Below are 27,792 nucleotides of genomic sequence, written 5' to 3'. Positions count from 1 at the left end.
GTTTCATTCCAGGTACCTTTTATTGCCTGGTTTCCTTTAGCAAATCCAGCTTGCTGTGGTTTGGTGCAGCCTTTCAAAAAGGTGCACAACAGGTTTAATTCTTAGGTATAATGCATCTTATTCCTGCACCTTACAGGAGCTGCAACATATTTTTATATTTTATATGTATTTCAAAAAAGTAAAATATTCAGCTTTTGATTATTGGGAAAAATAAGTGTCCTTGCACTTGTAGCTAAAATTATTTAGAGTTTCTTATAACATCTTTAAGATCAGATACTCCATTCATTTCTTCTGAGAACAGTGAGATCTCAGATAATCTGTAATTTAAAAAATTTTTATGGTAGATTGTTGCAAAAATACTTGTTTCTGTGCAGTTTCCAAAGTAGTAGAAATTCATGGATGTGAATAAAATACAAATACTTACTTATGCACTTGTTGCATTTCATAGTAATTCATAAATGGTTAGTTCTTCTGTTTCCTTCTATAGTGTGCTCTCCAATTTCCTTCTCCAATATCATGCATACCTAATATTAATTTCATAAACCATGCATTTAAGTCACGATGAAATAAAGTTGAAAATACCTCTGAGATTAAGATGTAATTAATTGGAAAAGTGACTTCATTTAACCACAGGTGACATTTTATGATGCCCAAAAGATGAGCTTCATTATTTTCTGTTGTCTTAGTTATAGGTTATATCACCAGGTGCTTGCTTTGATCTCTGTTGGTATGTGGATGTGGCTTTGTGTGTGTGTTCTTTCATTGCTTTATTTTATGAGGGAGATGTCTGTCTGTTTTGGGGGTTGTTTGTTTGTCTTGCTCGGCTTTAGAAAGGGTTGGTAACCAAGAACAGAATTACTGGGAACATAATAAATAAAACATAGTGGGGAGAAGAAAACTCAGCTTTGTTGGGGAAGGTGATGCATCTAAAGCCTGAGAGATTTGGGTGCAACAGCAAGCACATGGGCAGTTCTTGGGAATTCAGAAGTTTACTTGTTATTGCTGATACTGAAGCTTAAAGTGAAGGTTCAGGAAGTCATTGAGCAGTAAGAGAGTCACTTTTGATGTTGAAAACCATAGATTCTATGTAAGTGGTATGTTAGGGTGGGGGTTTTCAGGTATACTCAGCTGCAATCCATGTGTTCCTGTGAAAACCAAAAGTGGGCATTTCAAATAACCTCCTTTGTATTCTTTTTAATATACTTCTACAGGAAGATGTATTTAATTCGTGATCATTGCTTTCCAAATCATAGTTGATGTTCTTTAAGCCTTATAAGGTACTTTTAGGAAGACATTCAAAGGTAACTGAGATCAGGTAGTTTAATGACCCTGCATGAGCCTGCAGCTTGATGAAGAACATTTTTATACACCTTTGCACAAAATGATTTTTAATTTGTTTCTAAAATCCAGGCAAAAGAAATGCTAGCTGTGTGTTTAGTCTCTGTTTCTGTGGATTTCCAGACATGAACAGTGTGGACAGTCCCTAGTGTTGTGTGGCAGTGTGACTCAGGCTGCAGTGTGAGCCTGGAGCACGAGAGGGCAGCGTGCTCCTATGGAATGCTGTGTTTCCAGGGACACCCCAGCACTGCGGGTCCTGCTGCCTGCACACTGTGGGCTCTTCATCTCTGCTCAAATTCACTTCCTGGACCCTTCTGCCAGCTCTTGGATAGTTATTTTCTTTCCATTATTTACCAAGCAGAAGTACCCTCTCGAAGCTGTTAAGTGAGAGGTGTGTGAATGTTTCAAGGTTTGTGGTGCCCAATGCCAGTCTTGCCACCTGTTGGCAGCAGAAGCAGAGTGACAGAATTGTTAGGGTTGGAAGGGACCATCCAGTCCTGCCCAGGCAGGGTCACCCAGAGCAGCTGGCACAGGAACGTGTCCAGGTGGGTTTGGAATGTCTCCAGAGAGGGAGACTCCACACCTTCCCTGGGCAGCTGCTCCAGGGCTCTCCACCCTCAAGTGGAGTCAAGAAGTTCTTGCTCGTGTTGAACTGGAATTTATTCCGTTTTAGTTTATGGCCATTGCTCCTTGTCCCATCACTAGGAACCCTTGAAAAGAGCCTGCCACCACACTCTTGACACCCTTTTGAGATATTTGTATGCATTAATGAGATCTCCTCAGTCTTCCCTTCTCCAGACTAACCAGACCCAGCTCCTGCAGTCTCTCCTTGCAAGACAGATACTCCAGACCCCTCATCTTTGTGACATCCACTGGACTCTGTCCAGTAGCTCCTTGTCTTTCTTGCCTGTACATTGGAAAATATTAGCAAAAGCTACTGAGGGCAAGGCCAAGAAGGGAAGTGGGTTTGGAGACACACTCCAACATGAGGAGTATGAGATAAACTGCAATTGCTCCATGTCCTGCAGAGGAAGCTGGTAGAGAAATACAGGAGAAAGGGACTTAGAGCCAGTTTAGTAATACATATATATGAATAGCTGGTATTCACTAATGTGTATGTAATATAAATGTCTTAGGGATGGAATAGAGAAGAAACACTGGGCAAGGGAAGGAGCACTGGAATTTGAATGTATGGAAGGCAGTAGGAAAGTAAAACTCAAAATTACTGCATTGAAAAAGGTCTTACCTCTTCTCACGTCAGTGTTTTTCAGAAATGTATTTTTATATAAATAGCCACAGCCAATGGTTGTACACATCCTTAAAAATGATTTTTCCTTTTTAAGAAAAGAAAGCACCAGTGAAGTGGTCTTTCACTATATATCAACAATATTAAGATGAATTATTTAAGAGAATAAAAAAAGGGGGAAATAGCAGAATCACAAGTATTATTTGGAGAGATTAATTTTTGGCCAATTACTGCTTTATGTTCCCCAGTTCAGTGAGAGTGATGGAAATTACTAAAACCTCTTATGGATTGGCAAGCTTACCAGAAACAGTTACAAGAATCTGCTTGTATTTCTCGGCCTAATTATTTGTGAGCAGTTTTCCTGAGGCTGTACTGAAGGCAGAGTATAATGAGGGAAAGGGTATTGCCCAAGTCACTGCTATAAATTGTTTTCAACTGATGAGCTTGTCAAGAGCTTCCCCATCTGCCAAAAATACTGCCTTTGGGGAAAAAATATCCCAAATTGGATTTTAAATTCCAAATTACCGAAATTTGAATGGACAGGAAGAGGTGCAGTACATTTTGGAAGCAGTGAGAGTTTTCCACACCAGAAATATCCTAGTGTGTTGAAACAAAAAGGGACTCCCAGGTTTTGGGGTTTGAAACAGCCTTTTGCCACTGAAAAAGTTTTTGGAAATAAGCCAGGAAAACCTGAGCAGATATTTGTGTGAGAAATCTGTATTTTCTGGTAGAATTGCTATATATTGCAGTTATTGACAAATGATGTTTGTTGGGCTTGTTAAATGATATTTTCCCATAAAGACATTTGTGAAATTCCAAGCAGCTGCACATGTACCTGTTTGTCCTGCTAAACAAGTATGGTAATGAGCAATATGCAGTAAAGCTGTAGTAGGTAAAACTCACTTTGCAACTAATTTTAACTATGAAACAGTTTGGAAAAGTGTCTTGACAAAGGAAATCTACTAAATTTAATTTTTCTATTAGAATTTGAGAGAGATTTAAAAATCTTTTATTGAAGAAGTAGATGTGGAAATACAGACTCATTAGAAATGTAGTTACGTGTCAAAAATTGATAGATTTGACAGCCCGAAGTTTGAAATTTAGTTCACATTGATGAATGAAATATGGAGAAAAGAATGAAGGAGTTTTTTAGTTCTAGCTTTTCTAGTTTTTGTAGTGTTTGCTTGCATTTATTACTAATGCTTTTTAAAGAACATGTCTGAAATACTTGATTAATAAATTGTTTTTCAGAATTGTCAGTGTGGTTATATAAATTGATGGGTAGGATATAATAATTTGAAGTATAGATTTTCAGTATAAAACATTTTCATACTATATCTACATATGAAACTTTCTAGGTTGGTGTCAAAGAAATATCAGTCAGAAAGGAAATAGTACTGCAAGTGCACACAGAAACCTGTAAATTCAAATCCAGTTTTACTGGATATGAATTTATGCAATCTCACTTTTCCATATGGAAAAGTGAGATTGCATAATATATTCTACACAACTTCTCAGAACGGAGGTTTGCCAGTAATTTCCTATCCTGTCTTCTGTCCTGCTTTTTTTTAACAGTAAAAGGCAAAATTATTACTCCTCATCCCCTTGGCATTTGTTTCAGAACAAAGGGAAAGGGATTTCACAACTTCTGACTGAGGGCCCATGGATATACTGCTTTTTGGATTCCAGTTTCCCTTTTCAAATTGCTTTTTTAAAATGAACATCTGACTGTGATATTTGTGTAGAATTGTAGCCCAAATGTCCACGAAAGTAAGTACAGAGAATGTACTGTGCTAACTAGTGCTTCTCATCCTTTGCATAAACCAAACTTTTTTAAAAAGTAGAGGTATGTGAGCCAGATAACCAACAGTCTTTCAGAGGACTTCTGAAGCTACATAAGATGGTGGAAATCATGTACTTTCCCTTCTGTGAAAACAGAGACTGAGGTGGTAACAGGCATGGAGATATTGCATTGTGATATGGTATTTATTTTGGAACTTCCACAGGCCCTGTAGCTTTTGGCAAGAAAAAGTGTCATCTTTATCTTGAGTAAACTGCAGTTACAATTCAAGCACATGTTATTCAAACATCCATGGATTCTTCATGTGGGTGAAGATGTAGTAGGGCATGTGTTAAGGATTTTCATTTTATAAATTGATTTTGTTCTTGTTAGGTCATCCTTGGCAAGTACACCTGGCTTTCTTACGAAGATGTGTACATTAAAGCTGTTAACTTTGGAAATGGCTTAGCAGTCTTGGGTCAGCAGCCAAAGACTAACATTGCTATCTTCTGTGAGACCAGAGCTGAGTGGATGATTGCAGCCCAGGCCTGCTTTATGTGCAACTACCAGCGTGAGTACCTGTCTTCCCTGGAGTTTTTATGGCTTTTGATCTCACAATCTGAAAATAAAACTCTTTTTTTGCTTTGCTTTATGTACTAAGAAAACTTTATCTCGATTTTATAGAGAACATTAAAGTTTTCAAATTAAAAAATACTGCTCAAGGCAAAACTATGCACTTTGTAGCCTTTTGCTTTAGTGACTAGAGAAACCTGTATCTGTTGGCAGGTGGGAAGAATGGTTTTGGTAAGTATAGTTTGCTGAATGAATTTGTGAGAGGTTTATTTTCTTTTCATCTCAAATCAGTACAGATTCCCAAGTTTCTGAAAACAAACAAACAAAAATCACACATGAATTCATTGACTCAGTTTCAGGAGTTGACGTCAAACCTTCATCTGTGCCTGCAAGTTTTGTTTTATCTGGATATTTTGTCAGTTCTTCAATTTTGATTTTGGTTGGGCCTTTTTTTCTTGATCAGGAATGTACTGAGTGCTGGTCTCAGTGTGCTATAGCTGTTCAAATGTCTGTTTCATCATTGCACTGTTTCATCATGTGTCCTTTACCTAGCTAAGCCCAGCCTGGCTGGGTTCTGTGTGCTCTCAGGGGGACACATCTTGTTCCATCTGGGCATGCCAGAAACTGCTGTTCCTCACAGGCTTTGGCCTTCTCCCTCCTGTGCCACATTTACCCTTTTATTATTATTTTATTACCCATTTATTACATATCAATAAGATATGGTTGTGAAATCTTCATCCTTGGAGAGCCATAAAACCCAGACTGGCCATGGCTCTGAGCACTCTGCTGCAATGGATGGTGCATGCAGGTGATCTTTGCAGGTGCCTTCCCACCTAAATTGGTGATGTTTTTGGTTGGCTCTTCAGTGAGTAAATGCTGCTGGCCTACCAACCAGAGCAGAGAACTGCACAGACTATTTCCAGATAAGATGCCTGTGTTGCTTTTGAACTAGATGTCTCTGTGCCAGTTCCCTCTTATCACTTTTGGGATCTGTCAGATTCCTAGTGGCTATCCTGGGAATAAAATGCAAGGGCTTGTATAATTTTTTTCCCTTTGGAACAGAAGCACATTTACAAATCCTAGAGAGATTTGTAATTTGTTGGGGGGGGTGAAATCTGAGCTAGGGGCTGGATGTTGTGAGCAGAATGGTATGTGTGTGTTCTTGGGTTTGCTGGATTAGTGCTTTAAATCCCCGTGCTGCGACGTGCCTCAGCACACACTCTGACGTGGTGTTCAGCATCTAAGCTGTGACATCTTCTGTGAACTTGGCTGACTCGTGCTGGCAGATGAAGAGAGAGCTGTGCAGTGTTCACAGGCAGCTTGCAGGACAAACTGGAAGATTCAGATGATGTTGAAACAGTAGTGGCAGGACATTGCTGAATGGCTTATGTTAGCATTTTTCAGTGTGCAGGGCTGATACCAGCTAACTGCTGGGGGGTGTTGGGACATTATTTCCAAATGTGAGATGTGTTCTGATGGAATGGGCCCAGAGCTGATGTCAACAGAGCAGGTTCATCTGCTCCGTACATAGTGTTGGAGAAAATGCCTTTTGCACTATAGAATTAAAATGAGGAGAATGATGTTTGTTATGGATTACTTGCACAAACAAGTTATATTACGGTTATAAATACTTGCTTTATTTTAAATGTGACTTTTTCTGAAGTTCTCCAAGTCTTACATTTGCAGGAAGTAGAGTGGGATTGCTAGATCAGAGACGGAAGAAGTAGTACTAACATGCAAACAGATTTTCTTACTGAGTACCTCTTCATGTGTGTGAACAGCTCTTCACCAGAGTAGGCAGATAAAACACAAAAGTGCATAGCCAAATGGTGGAATAGGAGAGGTTAGGATTCGTTTTTCAGTCATGCTTGGGCAGAAGTGGTTTTGTCAGAAGTAAATTTGGCTGAAGCGTTTAAAGATGCATTTTGCTTTTTATTCTTGATGTATGATGGGTGCTTGAATACTTCATTTAACATTCCAGTTACCTTGAAATAAATTGTAAAAGTTCTGTTTGTTTCTTTGGGGTAAGGTTTTGTCTTTTCCTACAAGCTGGTAGATTGTGTTGTTGGAGATTTTTTTGTCAAGCCTTTGGTCAGATAACAAAGACTCACTTGTACTGTTGCTTGTATAAAGGTATGAATACAAAATAATCCCTTCTCCGTACATTTTCAAGAGGATGAGGAGAGAAAAAAGCGATCAAAACTTTTGGATTTGCCTGAAAAAGTTTTAGGTGCCAGCATGGAGAAGGGAGAATTTCAGAGATGAGTCATTGCTCAGGTTTTTTTTTTTTTTTTTTTGCTCTCTCCATGACATCAGTGCACCATCATATAAATGGTCGCTCTTTCCCTTTGGCTCTGTCATATAGCTCTGAGAGTCTTAATGTACTTATTTGCAGATGAGTAATTAAGTACCCCCGTGGTTATTCCCGAGATGATGCTTTGCCTTCTGGGCGGTGTTGTCAGCTCTGTTCTCTTGTTGGCTCAGGGCAGCTGAATTTCTGCTACATGTTTATATAACAGGGGTCACTGCAGTAAGGAGAGAGAGCTCGTGGGAACGAGGAGAGGCACTCTTCTGGACTTTGCTCCCACCAAATTAAAGAAAACACAGTGCATGTGTGTTTGCCCTGCAACAGTTCTGAACTATGATGGGCTGTTTTAACAAGAAAAAAATAAGTAGAGGTCAGCTGTTTACTTTTCTGTGTAAGAAGACTGCTTTAGAGTTGTTTTGGGTTAGTAACTCCTTGGATTTAAAATATTAAAATAAAAATCTTGGAATACAACAGAACTTATTTAATTTTAATTTTTAATCTTCTCTGCAGTGATTACAGTCCTAATGTACAGTGGGCTGTCTTATTTTCATATTTATGTTCTTTAAATATTCAGCTAAATACAGACTAAAAAGCAGAAGATATTCAGATACTGGATATGACAAAACTCCCAGCAAGAATGCTATAATTATGGATTGTGTTGATTGATCTCAGAGATTTTATGAGATGTCCCTGTTTAGTGTTCTGCTTGGAAAATAGAAATTTTTTTTTTTTTTTGAGAGCAATACTTCTTTTCAATTTGTAGCTGCCTCTTTCTTCTCTAGTCTCTTTTGGTCTCTTGTCATTCAGTTCCATTGAAAATGCCAGGAAATTAAAAATTATTTTAAAGGTGTTAATATGAAATCATTGTGTAACACACTCACTAATGATCTGACCTTACAAACAGGAAACAATGTTTCTTATAGTCAATTTTCTAAATGTTTTCTTTCTTGCTATTCTGTATGATTCTCATGATGTCAGTTCAAGGTCTAATGACTGTGATGATTAAACCTTTATTACATTATTTTAAATATATGGCAGAATAGGCTAGTCACAGATTTATTTCTGAGTGTGAGAATTCTCTGCTGATGACACATATTGCCATGCTGTAATAATTTGTTATTAGCAGTCAATTCTAAAAGGTTAGTGACAGAGTATGTGAATTCTGGAAAGAGAAGTCACATGGATGAAAGCTGTTTCTTATTCCTCTTAAGAGGAATGTAACGCAGTGATTAAACTGAGGAGGTTTGCCTACTTTTCAAATGGTAAAAGCAGTGACAGTATGAGAGTAGATCCAGGAGAATTTCACAAGGTGATGTGGTTTTGGGACCTCTAATTAGACCTTGGAAAAGAGTAAACAGTCATAAAGAATGGTTGTTCATTATTCCTTCTGGGGGTAACTGAAGATCACACTGTATTTAAGTTCACATGTTAAGAGGCTTTTTAAATACAAAACTGTCCCATCTTTGAGTTGACAAATATTTTTACTGTGTTGCCTAAGTTGGAATAGATTAATCTCAGTTCTTTTTTGTAAACTACTCTTGAAAATGTAACCCAGAGGCTGACCATTTGCCCTGTTTTGTGTTCCAGTTGTTACTCTGTACGCCACGCTGGGAGGCCCAGCAATAGTTCATGGGCTGAACGAAACGGAGGTGACCACCATCATTACTAGTAAAGAGCTGATGCAAACAAAACTGAAGGTCAGAAGACTGCTCTTTGGCTATCTCTTTGCAGTGTGTCCGTTCACCATTGTTAAATGGCCTGATTCCATTGTACAGAGCAATGATTTATTGCCTTTCCATAAGGCAGACACTTCTGGAAGAAAATTTATCTATCTGTCTTCATGTACAGAAAGTGGTAGTTTGCTTTTAGTGGGTTTTAGGCTGCTCAGTGACTGGAGAATGAGCAATTTGCAGTATTGCAGAGCTGGAGTGCTGCCTGGAAAAACACCTTTACAAGAAACTGCCGTGGTTTCTGGGTGGATTGAGTGCCTATAAATGTAACAATGGGAAGAACAGAAAAATGTATAAAGAGCTAATGTGATCGTGCTCCTGGCTTGTTATCAGATGTTTTCCCAGCACAGAATGGTTTTTACATCTAAAGATAGGTGTTTAAAGAGTTAGAGCTGTTTTTCCATGCAGAGGGAGAAAAAGCCCACTAAACATTAACACAGTCAAATTTTTGACTTACTGACCCTGATGGAGTACATGGAACTACTAATCTGCATGAGTTTCATCATTGTGTGTTTTGGGGAAACTGGACCTTTCAGTTAAGGAAATTGTTTTAATGAAAAACTGTGCTGCTGTGGAAATTTGAATGAGAATTTCCCAAACTTTAAAATAAAGTTACTACAATGACCGTATCTATGCCATGCACATTTATTTCAGCTTGCAGTGAGAAAATGTATTTGCTCTGCTATAGATGATCTTCTCTTCTTCCATGAGAACACTGATAAATGTCTTTGAACTCATGTTTAGCTTGAAATGCTTAACTAGTGATTTTCAATATTTTTGCTAGCTATTGCTTATTTTAAATAGCATAATAACCAAGGAGTAACCTAAGAATTATTGTGAGCTCAGTATCACCAGCTTTTCTCAGTGTTCTATGGGAAGGGAAGGTCAGTTATGTCTACTGCAGTTTTATTGGTGGGGTTTTCATGAAATAAAATACAGATCAGTAAATGTTTGGAGAAGTTTTTGGACTTAAAATTGGTAAGCTTCAAGGTTTGCAGCTATTTGAGCTTGGGAGGTTTATCCTTTAAAATTCTGAGATGTTTTATGTTAGTACTTTAAAAAAAGTGTACAGCAGATAGCATGGAGGGTTTTTTTTGGTTTTGTTTTTGGGAGTTTTTTTTACTTCCTGGCATAAACCAAATTTTTAATCTCTGAACCTATTTTTCATTTTCACAGGAAATTGTTTCTCAAGTTCCACTACTGCGACATATAATTACAGTGGATGGCAAACCCACAACGTGGTCAGAGTTCCCCAAGGGTGTCATTGTTCACACCATGGCATCTGTGCAAGCCATGGGGGCCAAGGCAGACACTGGTGGGTTCTTCCTCTTCAGACCATCTCTTTTGATGCCCTAGTTTGACCCCATTGAGTAAACTTGAAGAAACTGCAGATTTCAAAATTCTGCAGATTTAACCTTTTCTTGTCTCCTTTTCCTTTAAATAAAATCAGTGTGATGTTTTTTGTTTTATTTTCATGGGTGGTTGGATTTTGGGGTGTAAATAAAAAGTAAAAACTGACTCCACAATCAGGAGGTTGAAGGGTAGTTTTTAGGATAAGCAATTAATTCAGGATAGAAACTTAAAAAGCATTCTTATGGTCAGATGTATTAAAACCAGGTTATTCGGGGCACAGAAGGAAAATCATTGTATATTTTATAACTAAAGAAATCAGTAATTTGATGCCATTAAGTTTTGTAAAATTCACAGATAGCAAAATGTAAAACAGTCATTTGAATCTGAAAGATCTTGGTCACTTATTACATTTCTGGAAGCATCAATCTATGTAAATTAATTGAAATCTATTTCTGGTCTGTGTAATATTTTTAGAATGCTAATTCAGAATTTTAGAACTTATTTCAATTGTAATCTTAAGAAAGTTTTATTCTTGGCTCTGAAGAGCTGCCCATCCTAATATTTTAAGATTTCAATCTATTCAGTAATTGCTTTCTTTTGTTCTTATCCTTTGTGTTATCAGAATCTCTCAACTACTGCAGGCTCAGGAATGTTGGATTGTATTTTAGGAGTGGGAGGGGTGGTCAATCCATCTGATTTTGATGTTCAGGGGAATGGCAGATTTGTTCCAAGTATCATGACCGCTCAATTTCTTTGGAAAATGCATTTCCCTATATGATATACCAGTTTCATGTACTGCTAAAACAGTTTAATACAACACCAGCAGAAAAATATTTGGCTGTAATTCACTAGCTCCCTGAAATTTTTTAATCTATGTGCTATGTAAAATGGTATTTAATCTTTCTTGAGTCTTTTAAATATCACATACTCTGCACTACAATAAAGCAACATTATCTATGTCAAGTTAAGCATTCATAAACTGTGAAATGCTATCATGAATTGTTTATGGTCAAGCATGTCCAATTAATATTAAGTAGATGAGCTATTGCTTATGTTTCTTTTCCTCTGTGTTGTTCATTGTGCAGGACAGGCAGGATTCAGTGAGTGGAAAATTATTAAATGTTGCTTTCCTGCTTCTCATTCAGTGTGTGCACTGTGCCACATGCACTGTGTGTGATGCAGTTTCCTCTGAGTAAGCACAGTAGTTTGTGGATTTTCTTGCTCTCACACAAGTATTTAAAAAGCACTTTAATCCAATTAAAGCTGTTGAACTTCTTTTAAATATTTATGGAGATGGGAGCTCAGGTTGGCTCAGCAGTGCTTTGCTGCAGGTGGTGCAAATGAGGCAGAGTGTTGTTCCCTGCCAGGGAGCAGTGAGGCACAGAGGGGTGGACCAGGGCAGTGAACCTTCCCGAGGCAGGGGTGCTCAGTGGTGCTGTGGACAAGCCAAAGCTCTACCTGGTTTTCTCTCCACAGCAGGAGTAGGGGAAAAATAATAGGAAAACTGTTGTGGTGGATAAGGACAATCAAAGTATTGCTCAGCTAATGCAAAGTTCCTACTCTTTGTGAAGGCACTTAAGGTTGACCACAGTCTTTTTTAAGGAAAAGCAGAATGTAATAACAAGAGTCCTGTGGTGCTGTATTGCAGCACTGCTGAAATGTGTCAGTGTGTCAGATCTCCCAGCGTGACAGGCTCTCCACACATCACATATCCTGTTTTTTTAACAACTTGCAGGAAACAAGCAGCCATCCAGGCCTGTGCCCTCGGATATTGCAGTGATCATGTACACAAGTGGATCCACAGGAATTCCCAAAGGAGTTATGATCTCCCATTGCAACATAATTGCTGGGATAACTGGAATGGCTGAGAGGATTCCAAATCTGGGGTGGGTACCAACTGTTACTGACCAGCAAGTAAAGAAGTCACGTAGTTGCATTTAATTTTAGATTAATTACTGTGTAAAATGTGAACTGTTTTATATTGCTCTGGCTGTGACACATCATAGTATGCACTGACATCTGAGCATCTTCCAGCACTGCACTAAATGACATGATACTACTTCATGTGCTCTTTGTTCTCTCCTCTTTGGTATGTGGGCAAGACCAGGACACAAAAACCTGTGACACCACCTTGCATTAGAGTGGTTGAAAACCTCCCTAAGCAGTGCTTGCTGTGGTTAATGTTTAAATCCTGTGGCTTCTTTCTGTGTGGTGCAGTTTTTAATCTCATCCACTGAGTTGCCTTTGCAACCATAACATATGTTTAATTGTCTTGAGATGAGTATCCAGAGTAACCATCACCCTTTTTTCATGCCTAAAATCTACAGTATGTAGTATCCAACTTTTAAAACCCACGCAATTTGAAACGTGCTCTCAAGCTCAAAGGCATTTTTTCCTTTCTCATTTCTGCAGTAAACTTTGCATGAATTTCACTTAACGATATATCTGAGGACTCTAGTGATAAAACATAAACTGATATTTTAAAATAAATTCTTTGCAGGGAAAAAGATGTTTATATTGGGTACCTGCCCCTTGCCCATGTTCTGGAGCTGAGTGCTGAGCTCGTGTGTCTGTCTCACGGGTGCCGCATCGGTTACTCTTCCCCTCAGACTCTGGCTGACCAGGTATGTTGTAGGTGTAAGTCCTTGCAGTAGGAAAAAAATGAAATTAATAAAAAATTACTTACATTAAATCTTTGTAATATCTTGTTAAAAATAGTGCAAATTTTGTTTCTGATGTTAATGATCATGAATGTGTCTGCTAGTAAACTTGTTCTTCACTTTAGTCTTCTAAAATAAAGAAAGGAAGCAAAGGGGATGTTACTACACTTAAGCCAACTCTAATGGCAGCAGTTCCGGTAAGTAACTGAAGGATGAATAATTTTTAAAACTTTTTAAAAAATATAATGTATAATTCAATTTTTAGCAACAAAATTAATACCATTACCATTTAAATAGAAAAGGTAGAATCTTTGATGTTAAGCTGCCTTAAAATAATAATTTTGGTACTTATTTGTATGTTGAGAATAAACAATCATGATATGAGTATCAAACTTTTTCAAAGTTAAGGTAGCTAGAGAGAGATTCAATTCCCATTTTACTTGTCATTTCTAGTTTGTTACAGTGAAAGAGTGGAATAAAGAGTGTTGGCAGCTGGGGGTTAACTGCTACTTGTGCCCAGATTTTGCTTTCTTCCTTTCCATGAACATCTTGCTGTCTCTTAGCAAGGGAAGATCAGGGAACCTGGGAGTGGGGTTGTCACCTAAAGCTCACTTGAATTTCTAGATTGTGTTTTCTTTTTGCTGTACTGAATTCAGGATTTCTGTTTCTTTGAGATAAAGTTCATCTTTTTACGTAACTAGGAAATTATGGATCGAATTTACAAAAATGTCATGAATAAAGTGAATGAAATGACCAGTTTCCAGCGGAATCTATTTATCTTGGCCTACAACTACAAAATGGAACAGATTTCCAAAGGTTACACTACCCCACTCTGTGACAGGTAATGTTAACTTCCTTTGTAATGACACCAAAATATCAAAGTCTTACCACAGGAGCAGTATTTGGTTTTCTTGCGCTTTTCTTCGTTTTATCGTTGACACTTTGAACATGCACGAATCTGTACTTGAGTGTAAATTGAAACAACAAGTCAGGAGTTTGTGTGATAGATTTAAATACTGATACAATTTGAATGTTGTTTAACATGAAAGTGATTGAAAATTTACATATATTGAATTTTTATCAGGAAATTAATAATATATTTATACAATTTTTTGGTAAGGTGAGAAGTTTATTCCTACAGACTCCACATTTTGGCAGAAGGGAGCAATGGTATACCTCAAATTGGAAAGAGCCCACAGGACCGTTGAGTCTAACTCTGGGTTTCCGTGAAAGTAAATGATAATGTATTTGCAAAATTTATACAACTTAAAGTATTCTTAGGAGAAAATCATGCAACTATATAGCCTCATTAAATCTGTGTTCTCAAGCATTTAACCCGTCTTCAAACTAGAACATGGAAACAATCTTAGAAATCTGTGCCTGTATTTCTGAAAACTTCAATGTGCTGCTTCAAGGCTTTCCTTGGAAGTCCTAGAAGTGTATTTGAAGACAGTGGAAACTCGGTTCAGATCCAAAACGAGGTGCTCTCTTGCTTTGTTGTGAAACACCACGATGTCCTTTTCCCTTTGCCTTTCAGCCTGATCTTCCGCAAGGTGCGGATGCTGCTGGGCGGGAAGATCCGCGTGCTGCTGTGCGGCGGCGCGCCGCTCTCAGCGGCCACGCAGCGCTTCATGAACATCTGCTTCTGCTGCCCCGTGGGGCAGGGCTACGGCCTCACCGAGTCCGCTGGGGCTGGCACCATCACCGAAGGTGGGTGGCACTGCAGCCCTCGGGGCTGGCACCATCACTGAGGTTGGGTGGCACTGCAGCCCTCGGGGCTGGCACCATCACTGAGGTTGGGTGGCACTGCAGCCCTCGGGGCTGGCACCATCACCAAAGGTGGGTGGCATTGCAGCCCTCAGGCACTGGTGCCCGCACTCAGCCCCTCGCGGCTCAGCCCTGCCCGCCTGCTCCTTTGCTGGTACCACCAATGTCATCAGGGAATCCTGCAATCAGGTGTTCCCAAAAATCTATCAAACAGTGGCAGTGCTGATGGGGATGTGTGGTGCTAAAGCAGGTGACCCACGTGTAAGATGCAAGGTCTCATTTTTGTGGAGCAGCCCATTCTAGCGTGAATGGGATCTTGGCATTGTTGTACTTGCCACATGAACGGAATAATTATTTTCAAATTTTGTTCAGTATATTGAGGTGTCAGGAATTAAAATCTTCTTGCACCAGATTTTAATTTCATATAACACAGCCTAATGGTTTCAGTTGCCTTTTAGACACTGAGGGTATCTGTTGATACAGCCATCTACTCTCCTGGTGGGTTAAGAATTTAATCTGTGTTCTCTTGATAAATCTGTTGGGTTTTCTTGGTGGTTTGATTCTGTGAATTAAAGTTCAGAAATAAATAGCAGTCAGTTTTCACTAAGAATGCATGACAACAAAAGAGTCTTTTTTCTAGCTGTCTTTGGTTTTTTGTTTTTCTGAAAATGCACTTATTTAAATTCTAGTTTGGGACTACACTACAGGAAGAGTGGGAGCACCTTTGGTCTGTTGTGAAATCAAGTTAATGAACTGGGAAGAAGGTGAGAATTCCTGCTTGTGATTTCATTGTAATGTGTTTGTAAGAACTGGGTTTTCTATTGGGTTTTGCTCAGTAGCAGTAATTAAAAACTATTTCTTGGCTGTTTGAATTTTGAATGCTACTTTTGCCTATAAAAGTTTGCTCTTGGGGAGAAGAACCATAAAATAAACTTCTCAGTTTCAAAACAGGGAAATATCCAGACAGAAGTTACCAATGCGAGTGGCATTTTGACTAGGTAGCATGCATGATAGCTTCAGTTGCCATTAAGAAATTATTTTAAAATAATCTTCATAATATTATTCTTAAAGTCATTAAAAATTGGCATGTAGAATAGAAGCTTAATGGATACATTATAAAATACACATAATAAATTTTGCAATGCATTTGAGTGTTTCCTTTCACTTTAGGCTTTTATGTACTGTTGAGTAGAAATACATAATACTTAAGTGTGTTTGGGACTAATGCAAAACTTTACGGATTTTTTCTTCTCTAAACTATGAGGCAAAATTGTTTGGTTTTATTTGAGGCTGTGTGAAACTGATAAAGCACATTACTTACTTCTGCCTGAAGGATGGCACAAATTTTTGCTTTGGAATATGTTTTCATTCTCATAAGCTTAATAAAACTCCCCATCCTTCTAGGTGGATATTACAACACTGATAAACCATACCCTAGAGGTGAGATCCTTATTGGAGGGCAGAATGTGACTGTGGGCTACTACAAAAATGAAGCACGAACCAAAAAAGATTTTACTGTTGATGAGAATGGGCAGAGGTGGCTCCATACTGGAGACATTGGGGAGTTTCATCATGATGGATGTCTAAAAATTATTGGTGAGTTAATAAATTGAAGTGACATGTATATGTATAGATATTCATATACACACAGGTTTTTCAGGGCTGTGAAATACAGTAATGAAAAAAAACCTCCATATCTTGTCATGCAATCTAAAGCCTTCCCATGTATCCCAGGGAAGTTCTCATATGTTGATGTGAATTTGTATGTTTTAGAAGCTGATTTTTGGTTCACTTTGAAACAATCTTCACATTGACTCACTAAGTTAGTGAGACTGAGTAGTAATTAGGGAGTTAAGGATAAGCTGACTGAGTAGATAAGCTGCCTTATATTGTATAATTTAGTACAGTTGCGTTCAATAACCTCGATTAATTTGGGCCTAATTTTGGTTCCTATTGTTGCTTTTCAAGTAAAAGGTGAACAGTTGCTCTTTAAATATGGATTTAGCTTGAAATAAATAACATAATGCCACCAAATGTTGCAGATTCTGCCTTATGGGTCAAAAATGTGTGCTCCTGGCTAACAGTGGCTTTTGCATAGTCCTACTTGTGTTCCATGCACATGATGTGCTGTCATATAGGAAATGCTGTTCTGAAGGCAGAAATTGTATGGAATTATAATATCCCTTGTTTTATTGGGACAGACTGATAAAATGCAGTCTGGAAATGGAACAATTAAAGGTTTCTGGTACATTCACCAAACATGAGTCAGTTTATATAGTTAAGTGTTTGTTTAAATAAGCATTTAAAAATGTAAAATCAATATTTCAAAATTTTCTATTCTGCAATTAACACTTAATTCCTTTCTTCTTCGATAGATCGCAAAAAGGATCTTGTAAAACTGCAGGCAGGAGAGTATGTTTCTCTTGGCAAAGTAGAAGCAGCTCTGAAGAATCTCCCACTGGTGGATAATATTTGTGCATATGCAAGCAGGTAAGAGCAGCTTATGCTTTGTTACTGCTCTGTTCTTTGTCCTCTTGAAGCAAAATTTTTTGTCACTCAGTGTGTATAAAATTTTTTTTAAAAAAGTTAAAAAAAGATTTTACTTATAATGCAATGGAATAACTCTCTATCAAAACTAAAGATCTGAAATCCATTTTTATTTTTCTTTTCTCATTTGTTGTCATCATTTATTGGATAATACCAATGATGAGTCTTTCATTCCCCCTTCCCCTATCTGAAAAGCAGCTGAGCTCTATTGCATCACTCAAGCACTTTGGAGACTATTACCTTCAGAAGCCCTAGGACACCTTGTTCCTTGCTGTGTTTAGTTGTGATTTGTCCTTCTGAGGAAGTACTGTGGTACTTCAGAGGAAGGTGGGGGGAAAAAACCACCAATGGCCCAGTAGCTGGCTTGTGAATTAAATTTACTTTTCTTTGCCCCTCTTCATCATCTTGAAGCTTGAGAAAAACCACAATCTAAACACTGTGCAAACACACAATAAATGACAATCAAATGCCATTTCTATTTGCTTTATATGTGTACTAGTAAGTGACGTGATAAGGGCTCAAACATGTCTTGAGTTTCTATTTCTAGAGTTCCTTACATCTTACACATATAAATATACTTCAGGTGGTATTTGTTTCCTGTTGACATTTGACATTGATGTTTGGAAAGTTATTTTGGAGCTTCTGAATGGTCACAAATATTCTGACTCCCATTGTGTCCCAAAAGGCTGCACTTTACTTTGAAAGAAGCCAGGATAAGCACACCAGAGAATTGCTCAGTGGTATTAAATAAAACAATTAACTTTTGGTTTGTTCACCTGGTTCTCTAATTTTGGAGGGGTTTGTGTAGTCATTCTGTAACTGCAGTTTTGAGAGTTTTGGATCAGTAGGCTGGCATGCATTGGGCCAGCCACTGCTGAGGAAATTTCCATTCTTTTAAGCTTTATTTGTGGTTTGGACTCACTGTGTGAGTCTCATATTTGCTGGCTTTGACAACCTGAAGCTGCAGCTGTTCCAAGCACCCTCTGTAATCTGTGGAGAAAGAGCTTCCTACATGTGATTTCTTCTCTTCCAGGGTTGCAGTTCACTATTGGACTTGTGCTACCAAATTTTTGTGTTAATTTTGCCAGGTCAACATAACATTGGAAGCTAAAATACACTTGCCAGCCAGACACTTGACTCTGATAGGCCATGTCATGTCTATTACTTAAAAACAGGAAAACCTATGAGCAATTTTTAAAGTTAATTTACAAGCAAGAGTCCAGACCAAGGACAAACAAGACAAGACATTCCAGATTGGTTTTTCTGTTACTGCTGTTACTTTCTTAATACTGTTATGTATTTGATGTGGCCTGAGTAGCCATGTAATAGAGTCCCTGAATGATTGTCCATATGCACATTTCATTGTGGGCATGTGCTCACCTCAGCAGTGTGAGCTCAGAGAGGTTTTGTAACAGTGCCTGTGACCTTTCTTGGATGCTGTCTCTCCTTATACTTTGCCTGGGTGATCTCGTATGCAGGAGGAGTCCTTTATTTGTAGCTGTTCTGTCTCCCACATGCAAAAGGACAAGGAGGGCAGACTTTTACAAATGGGTTTAATATGTGATTTGACCTTAGATTTTAGGGTGCAAAGCTCCTCTGAGCATGGTAGTAGGGAATCAGAATTGTTTGCATGCTATTGCTGCTTCAAAAACTGTATTGACTTCAGACAAAATAAGTGAGATAAGGAATAAAAACATTTGCTGAAAGGAATGGTGATTAGAGCTCTGTTGGGGGAGACTCCTACTGCTTTATCAACACTTCACCCATCCAAGCCACATTAAGTGGGTTTCAAGCATCACATCAGGAAAATAAGTAGCTCAGTTACCTGAGGAATGAGCAAATGTGACAAAAAACCTGAGGGAGTCCTCAGTAATCTCAAGGGGATAAGGACCAGGCTTTACAGAATAGAAGCAGTGATAGCAATGTGTAGTGCCATTAAATATGTTTCTGACCACAGGTCTGAGAGCAATACGTGGGTAGAATCGTAAGCACAGCAAGGGAATGAGGCTGCCTAGTGTAGGACTGACATTTTGGCAAAATCTTTCATCATGGAAGAGATTACTAAGGGGGTCTTGAAAACCAAAGTCTGAAAATTTCCACTGAAAATCACTTCCAAGACAAAGGTACCAAGGATTGGCATACAAAGGATTTGCATAAGGAGCAGTGACAGGGCAGTGACTGCTCCAGAGGGAAGGTGTGCTTTCGGGATACCTCTCAAGACAAAACAGTGCTTTAACATTTGAACTGCAACAGGTGAAGATTTAACTTTGTGGCACAGAAAAAAAACCCTACATGTACCAGGAACTGAGAGCTGCAAGGTGTTCTTTATAAGAAAAAAACAGTTGGATGAACCTGTTTGTCCAGAACAAGTACACTTCTACTGAAGGGGCTGAATTTTAGATGAACCGAAGTTTTAATGCTTACCCAGCCAACTGATTACTTCTATGTGCTGTTTATCCCTGGAGACACTGGTGATATTGATGGACATGATCTCGAGCATTTCAAAAGACTGCAGGAACCAGGGATGAAAGTGCCAGAGTCCTTTGTGTCTCAGGTGCCTTCACACAGAATACCTACACAGCAGGGAGCAAAGTTACAAGGGCTCAGTGTAGAGTGCAGCATGAGTGTGCATGGGGGAAATGGGGCAGAAGGTGAGATGCAAGCAGTAGTGATAGTGAGGCTAATCTGAAATCATTATTTAATACATTTTCAGGAAGGGAAAAATGAGAATGGTTTTGAGCTGTCAGGCAGAGATTGTAATGATGCTGCCAGGGAAGTCTGTGTTTATAATGGACTCTGGTGCAGTCTTCTCAACTCCTGTCAGATGCCCATTATGATTCATTGCCAGGGAAGTCTGTGTTTATAATGGACTCCTGTCAGGTGGCCATTATGATTCATGCCAGTAAGAAAGGAGAAAATTGCAATGTACAGAACCCAAAAGCATTGGTCGTATCTTACAGAGGTAGTATTGTAAAATTATCTTGAAGTCAGATGCCCATTATGATTCATTCCAGTAAGAAAGGAGAAAATTGCAATGTACAGTAACCAAAAGCATTGGTAGTATTTTAAAATTATCTTGAAAACCTTAAAGGATATAGTACAGTAATCTGCATGCTAGGGCTAAGGTTACATATTTTGTATTAATGATCTGTCTGGTGAGAGTTGAAAAGATTTAATAATTCTGTAGATAGTTAAGATGGGAGGGAACCAAAGCCACAGTGGAGGATAGGACGAGAATTCAGAGCAAGCTTGGCTAGATGGAGATGTGCTTGAAAATAGCAGTAAGTTGAAAGAGGGGGGTTGTAAATTATACTTACATCTGAATGAACTCGAGAAGTTGAGGGTAAGAACCACCACTTGGTAGCAATTCTGTAGGAGCTGACATGACTCTACAAGTGCCATGCTGTTATAAGAAGGTAAAAGGCATAATCAGATATATTGCCTACAAAATGCACAATGATCTCTTTGCTCTAACAAGTGTTAAGGGACTGAGTTCAACATGTAGCACATCTGAAGAGATGGACCTCATGAAAAGAGTCCAGGAAAAAAATGGCAATGTCTGGGCAGACACCTGCGATGGAATGAATTGGGAGGAAAGGGCACTGCTGATATGTCTAAATAAACCTAAGAAAGTAAGCAAGACTAAAACGGTGACAAGGAAAATCTGTGAATAAATAAATAGCTTCTGTGGAAAAGAGAGTGACATCTGACAATTGTGAGGTAAATTTCAAAGAGGAAGAGTCAGGAGTTGCCATCAGCAGCATCTAATCCATGCTATGAGTGATGAAGCATTGGCTTTAGTGGTTGCTGGTGTTTAAGAAAGATATGGACGAACATCTGTTAGATATATCTGACTCTGCTTCAGGGCAGGTGAATTGATTAGGAGCTCTTCTGAGATCGCTTTCAAGTCTGGCTCTGTGATCTGCTTTGTTAGAATGTGTCAAGCTGCTGTGTGAGGCTCTGTGCAAATTTTACCTAAACTTTATGCCATCTGAAAAGCTTTGAACACCTGTTTCAGAGTGAGTTGTGCTTTAGGGCCCAAAGACTTTGAGATCACAGCTTCCTATGTTCTGGCATGTCAGGAGCAGACAGAGTGCCAACAGTAGAGTGAGTGTATGGACATCCACTTGAAAGAGAAAGAGAAGTCACTTCCCTTACAGAAGCAGGCATCCTTTGAGATGTGTTGTGCATATGCTCATTCCACAACCTGCTGTCCAACCCCTCTTCACTGCAGTCCTCTACTCCTCTACAGTAACTGGACTCTGCAGTTGAGAGGAAACTGAGGTAGGGAAGCCGCACACCAGTCTCCATTCCGGGCTGCAAAACATGAGCAAGGCAGGGCGCAGTGACATCGTGTGGTGCTGCTTCCCAAAGCTTTGGGCATGAGACACAGTGGAATATGCATATGGACAGCACACCTTGAAGCAATCCCGTTACTGTAAGGTAAGTAGCTTCTCTTTCTACTTACTTTTAAGCAGGCAGAGGTAATTTGTGTGCTATTTCAGGAGGATTATCAGGTGAACAAAAGCCAGGTGTTAAGAGCAATATCTCTGTATGAAGTATAAGCACCCTAACTTGAAATGTTATTTTTGAAGAGTTGTTTACTTTGCCAAATTCATACTAAAGTACGTTGTGCTTCTCAGCTTCCATTCTTATGTCATTGGATTTGTTGTGCCAAATCAAAAGGAGCTCGCAGAACTAGCCCGAAAGAAAGGATTTAAAGGAACCTGGGAAGAGATCTGTAACAGTCCTGAGATGGAAAAAGAGGTTCTGAAGGTGCTAGCTGAGGCTGCCGTGGCAGGTGAGTGGCTGGGTAGATGGTATCAGTCTTGTGGACTGCAGTGTCTGTGAAATAGATAAGCATAGGCCCTAAAGTATTTCCTTGGTTGGGTATATTTCATTGCACCTGTATGAAGTGAGATTTTCATACAAAAACCCCCAACAACAAAACATGAGTTGGGTCAGTCCTTTTGTTTCCTGCAGCTTCTTTTGCTGTGGCCAATAGCTGAGGAAAGAATATAAAACCAGGGAAGTACAGTTCTCTGTGTGTATGTGTGGTGTCTTGAAGATGTCCTGTAGTATCTTGTTGGCCTTAATGTTGGTCCAGAACCAGTGTGGACCAGCTATAAATCCATAATCATAAAATATGCATTAGGTATGAGACAGTCTCACATGCTGCATATCAGTGCAGAGTTGAAATATTGAAAAAAAACCCCTGAAAACCCAAACCTAGTAATCTAATGCTGAAGGGAGAAAAAGGGGCAGGAAAATCTAAAAATGGCAGGTTGCACATGATAAATATACATTTGTGTATATTTTTGAAATTCAACTTGAAAGGAGAGGATTGTTTTATTAATGCTATCTGTTGACTACTTTTCTTAATTTTTTTCTTTTCTCATATCTGAGGTAGTTATTTTCTTTTTTCATATCTGAAACCACAACAGAAATTGTGGCAAATGATAGCTTTTTGTGCTGAAGGTGTAATGTGAAGAGAGAACTGCTCTCTTTCAGTAAAGGGAAGAGCTCCCATGAGTTTAGTTCTAAATTCATGAAGGGAGTTATCAGGAAAAAACAAACTCACCCATTTTTTCTAACCTAAGTAGTATGGATTTTAAGATTTTTCTCTCCAGATGATGGGTACCATGATGCTGATAGAGCAGTCTGTTTTGAGGATATAATTTCCATGCACGGAGGTTTCTTTTGAAGTTAGGGAGCTGCAGAGATACCTGAAGAGCTGGGCTTTTTTCCAGTATTTCTGTGGAAACTGGACAACAGGTACTAGCAGATCCTGCCCCTCTCCTTGTGACCCCACAGCTTGTCAAACCAACCATGGGGGCTGGAGGAGCACTTCTTCATTTGGGTCACGTGCGTGTGGATATTTCTCCTTTCGTGCTTAACTTTAGGAAGATGATTCCGTTTAGGTTCTGTATTAAAAATGTTTATTTTCACAGCCAACCTGGAGAAGTTTGAAATCCCGGTGAAGATCCGTTTGAGCCCCGATCCTTGGACCCCAGAGACTGGTCTGGTGACGGACGCGTTCAAGCTGAAGCGCAAGGAGCTGACGGCGTTCTACCAGCCGGACATCGAGCGCATGTACGGAGCCAACGTCAAGTAACCCTCCTCAGCACCACTGCTGCACTGCTGAGCTCGGAGCAAATAGGAAATACTTGAATTGCCTGTCTCAACTCAACACTTGAGAGCGACACACAAAACCACCACTCCTCATCTCCAGCTTAAACTGTTCTTTCTAATGACGTCACCGTGATGACTGGCAAGTTTAGTAAAATGTTATGGCAGAAAATTTGTGTCTGTCTCCTTTTTTCCAGTTTTCTCTGCTACCTTGTCAGTCTGTGGATTTTCCCGGGTCTTTTTGGGAAACCATGACTCTGAAGCCTCAAGTTTTTAAACATTTATAAATCCTGTATAATGTTTTATTTGTATCTTTAAAATTTGGATGTATATAGAGAGAACTTGGCTATATAAGAAATGGTTATACTGGGGGCCTTTTTTTACCTAATTATTTAAAGATAAGAAGGTATTGATATTGTGACATTATGTACATTGAAAATGCTTGTAACAAGGTAATAGTTGAACAGAGGACCAGGTTATTTGCTGCTGTGCTATTTTTCTGTGTAAATCTGAGGGAGAAAATGTTTGACATTCCAGCTCGTGTAATGCACCTTCAATATGTGCCTAATGGTTACTTTTATTTTTGTCTGAAAATGGAAGGATGGTCGTGGCACAGCTCTGCCTCAAGGCAGCTACTCTTGCAGGTGTTAGTTAAAGCTCCTTTAATACAGAAGATGCTATTAACACAGCAGAAGTTAAACCTTAGAATAACCTCTCAGATACAGAAACTCCTTTTTTAAATAGCTCGTGACCATTTCATCCAGAGCTGAATTGTGTAGTGCTAATATGAACTCTCATCATTAATTTCACCTTAGACTTTACAAGCTTGACTGTGTCCTTTTAACAGAGGGACTGTAGTAACCTTTGTATTTTCTCATTAGGTTTGGACATTACAGTGGGTTTCCTCTTTCATTGTTTATGAAGGTTTGGCAAGACCCCTGCTCTGCCCTAGCTGCAACCCAAATCTTCCTGGGGGGATTTTTAAAGTCATAATGACAGTTATGTTCTCAGCTCACACAGTGCCTAGCTGCCCTTTGTGCCATTAAAAATCTCCCTTTGATTCTCTGTTCTTTGTGTAGTACTTTTTGCTTTAAAAACAGATATTTGAAGCATTTGTCAGCCAGAGTTATGTTGCTTGGTTTGTTGCACCTAATTCTTACTTTGGGAAGGAGTCTCAATTTCTGTTTCAATAGGGATTCATGGATGTTGTTTGAAAAAATATAGGGGCTCTTTTCATCTTGAGTGAGAATGTTCAGATTTGTTTCAGATGTGAATTTTATTTTCAGAATATTTCTGGAAAGAATATTCAGGGTTATATGACAATGTGAAAAGGCATACATCAGTCAACTTGGTGATGAAACAAATACTAAAATGGTTTTAATTTGGAGATTACTCCAGTGTGTATAATTTACTTGTAGTACTAAAATTCAAGGTCCTGATGCTTACTTAGTGCCCTGCTATGGTAGCACATAGCAATGCTGAAGGCCAGAAGCTTAGTTTGGGAGAGGGAGTTCCTGCTGATTGTCTTTGTGACTTGAGGTTTTGGGAGGTATTTGATCTGCAAGTTCTCATTTTATGAACCTCTGAAATACTTTTAATTAATGCTCTCCATTGATTATAGAAAGCAGATTCATAGGAGTTGAAGGTTATCAAGCCAGGTTCCCTGATGAAATGATGAGGTGGTTTGTGCTAATTAATTGATTTCCCCTGCTGCTGTCCATGACAAACTGTTAACATTTGGTAAATTTTGGTGTAAGTAATCAAATGAAAATAGAAGCAACAAAAAGAAATCAGAACCATATTTTTGAGATTACTGCCTTTAGATATCCAGATCATGAATAAAAACCTTGTGACAAATAGAGATAAGACAAATGTTGAAAAATGACTGAAGAATCCAAATGTGGAAAAATTGCCAAGGCTGTAGGGAAGTGTCACATCATGTACTAGACAGTACTAACACTTAAATTTGTATCTGTGCTCCATCAACAGGTTCTTAAATAGAACTCAGCACAGACTGTACATTGTTCAAATGTTTTAGTGACTTTTAGTGAAAAATAATAAGTTGCTGAAGTACTATGTATATCACTTGGTGCATTGTGGAGCAGATTTAGGAAAATAAATCTGCTTTTGTTTAAACAAATCTGAAGTTAGTATTTTGTTCTGCTAAGGGTTTTAATCCCCTTTTGAGAAATTTCGCAAAGGAAACTTTTAAAATGGTTTGAAAATAGTTTTATTTTATTTTTTTCTAATCCAGTCACAAGATGGGGTTGCAGTCTAACTGTGCATTTGATTTTACAGTTCAGGTTTTTTATGTTTAAAATGGATGTGATATATATAGTTTCTCTTTCATTAGACATTAAGATTCATTGTGGACATTTATTTCTTCTACAGAATGTGAAAACAAAGCAGTTCATTAAGTTTAGTCTCAGTGCTGGAGATAGAAAGACTTTTAAAATCCTTTGTGATGAGTGTGGGTTTTTTTTTCTTTTGATTTAGAGCAAAAGACAGACTGCACTCCTGCTGGATCGTGAGTACTCCCGTGTCCCCTTGAGGGACAGTGATGGGTGTTCAGTCAGGCTGCAGCTCACTGTGGGGCTCCTTCTGGCTGCCACCCTGTGCTCCTGCTTTGCTGAGCACAAGAACAGCTTGGGAGGGATTTGTCCCAGCCCTGCAGAGATGCACTGCTTGCCAGCTGGGAATTCCCTCCATTTAAAATTTTTTTGTAATTTTTTTTTTGTTTTTTGTGTGTGTCTTCCCATGCCCTGTGTAACAAGAACAAAAGCACCTGCTGGAATGCACTGCACTGTCCCAGGGGCTGTGGGCAGGAGCTGAGAACACAAGTGTGTGTTTGGGAGGAGTGGTCTCTGTCACTGTAATGGAAAGAAGGAGCTGTAACTTGGAACAATCTGAGTCCAAACGAAGAGCAAGGGGCATATACCTCACCTGAAGGGCCCACAAAAGAGGGGGATTTTTAACAAAACTTTTGTAAATTGAAACTTTCCAGGTCTCTGAATCCTTGAAAATTGTAACTACTTACTCTCTTGTGAAAATCTATGTATTTCATTATTAAAATGGTTGACCAAGAAATTCCAGGAATGCTGTGAATATCCTTTAAATTTCACAATTCTTTTAAAATTTCCAGGACTATCATTCAATCTAGATGTAAGTGTTCCTTACAGAGCATGATGTTTCTATGATAGGTGAGAAATTCACAAGTTGCATGTCAGCAAAGAGAGTGTGAGTTTGCTGCTGCAGGTGTCCCGGAGGCAGGAGCACAGCTCAGAGGGAGCTGCAGCTGGGCAGGGACAGGTTCTGCTGAAATGGCAGGGGACAGCAGTGTGTGACTGGGGCTGAGAACAGAGCAGGTCCCCACACCCACTGCTTTACAGACAGCATGCAGAGGAGGGTATGGAATCCAAACCATACATCAGGAACACCCTGTAAAGCTGGTAAGTTTATGCAGAAATTGCTATAGGACATCAAACTCCTTTGCAATAACCCTTGTCCTGCTAAAATTCCACAAACTTTTTGTTCTGTACTAAAATTACATTTAGGTGATGCAATGGAGTATTTTTTAATTTTTGTTACTGTGGTGTATTAACTACTTTGGGCTTGGTATAAAATCATGTACATCTGTTTCTTTACTAGTAAGAGGAACAATTTTCAACTTGCCTACACCTTGGACCAGGCTGAAACATGAATTGAATGACCAATTGTATATTGTTGTAATGGGTTATTTAATGTAAACTCATTTTCAATGTGATCTTGGTTGTTACTATGAACTGCCTGAACATTGTATACCCTAATTGAGTTATATTGTATGAATTATTTATTTGTAATTGGATATCATGTTTCAAAAATAAAATTAATTTCACAAATTGTGTCCTGTATATCTATTTTTTTCAGTGGTACAGAGTTGATAATATAGAAATGTGTTCATTATTGTCAAGTATTTCAAATACATGTGACCATTTTGGACTGAATGCAGGAGCAGGAATTACCAGGTTAGCCTGGAATTTCACTGCAGAAAAATTAATAGTGTTTGGCCAATTTTTATTTGCATATGATATGCCATTTACCTGATTTTAAAAGCACTGGCTGTGGCTAATACCTGATGTAAAGCTGTAGGCCTATGACTTTTTTTCCTATCCAAGTGTGCCAGGACTTTTATTTAGTGTGTTATTTTCCTTAAGTTTGTGTGTTGAAGGGTCAGATACTAGATGCTTGCAATTGGACTTCTTAAGAGATCTTAAGCACTTAAATTTCAGATTTTGGTTACAAGCTCACAAACGATTGCTGGGAACAGTCCAGCCTGGAGGCATCTCAACAGAAGCCTTTTACCCATTTTTGTGTCTCTGTTT

The 27,792-nt window shown here is 38.8% G+C and overlaps 1 protein-coding gene across 3 annotated transcripts in view; it reads left to right on the top strand.

Annotated features, from left to right (window-relative positions):
* The window catches only part of ACSL3 (acyl-CoA synthetase long chain family member 3), a 48,646-nt gene extending 21,334 nt beyond the window's left edge, over positions 1-27,312 (top strand). The window contains exons 4-16 of one of the 3 annotated variants that reach the window (XR_005629026.1): positions 4,758-4,935; positions 8,833-8,942; positions 10,152-10,290; positions 12,064-12,214; positions 12,829-12,952; positions 13,114-13,185; positions 13,690-13,829; positions 14,526-14,698; positions 15,445-15,519; positions 16,160-16,351; positions 17,131-17,245; positions 21,555-21,745; positions 21,946-22,084. Coding sequence is in view for 2 of the 3 variants with exons in the window: in XM_039722363.1 (XP_039578297.1) it covers positions 4,758-4,935; positions 8,833-8,942; positions 10,152-10,290; positions 12,064-12,214; positions 12,829-12,952; positions 13,114-13,185; positions 13,690-13,829; positions 14,526-14,698; positions 15,445-15,519; positions 16,160-16,351; positions 17,131-17,245; positions 21,946-22,103; positions 23,254-23,417 (1,791 nt within the window). In the remaining variant the exon portion in view is untranslated. Of the gene's footprint in view, positions 1-4,757; positions 4,936-8,832; positions 8,943-10,151; positions 10,291-12,063; positions 12,215-12,828; positions 12,953-13,113; positions 13,186-13,689; positions 13,830-14,525; positions 14,699-15,444; positions 15,520-16,159; positions 16,352-17,130; positions 17,246-21,554; positions 21,746-21,945; positions 22,104-23,253 lie in introns of those variants that run through there. The other 2 variants (XM_039722363.1, XM_039722364.1) reach the window with 2 other exon arrangements.
* The last annotated feature ends 480 nt before the right edge of the window (positions 27,313-27,792 follow it).

Source organism: Passer montanus, unplaced genomic scaffold (genome assembly GCF_014805655.1).
Source record: "Passer montanus isolate IOZ18808 unplaced genomic scaffold, ASM1480565v1 scaffold48, whole genome shotgun sequence".
NCBI classification, from domain to species: domain Eukaryota; kingdom Metazoa; phylum Chordata; class Aves; order Passeriformes; family Passeridae; genus Passer; species Passer montanus.
The sequence above is the reverse complement of the archived record's forward strand: the minus strand, read 5'-3'. Positions and strand labels throughout refer to the sequence as shown.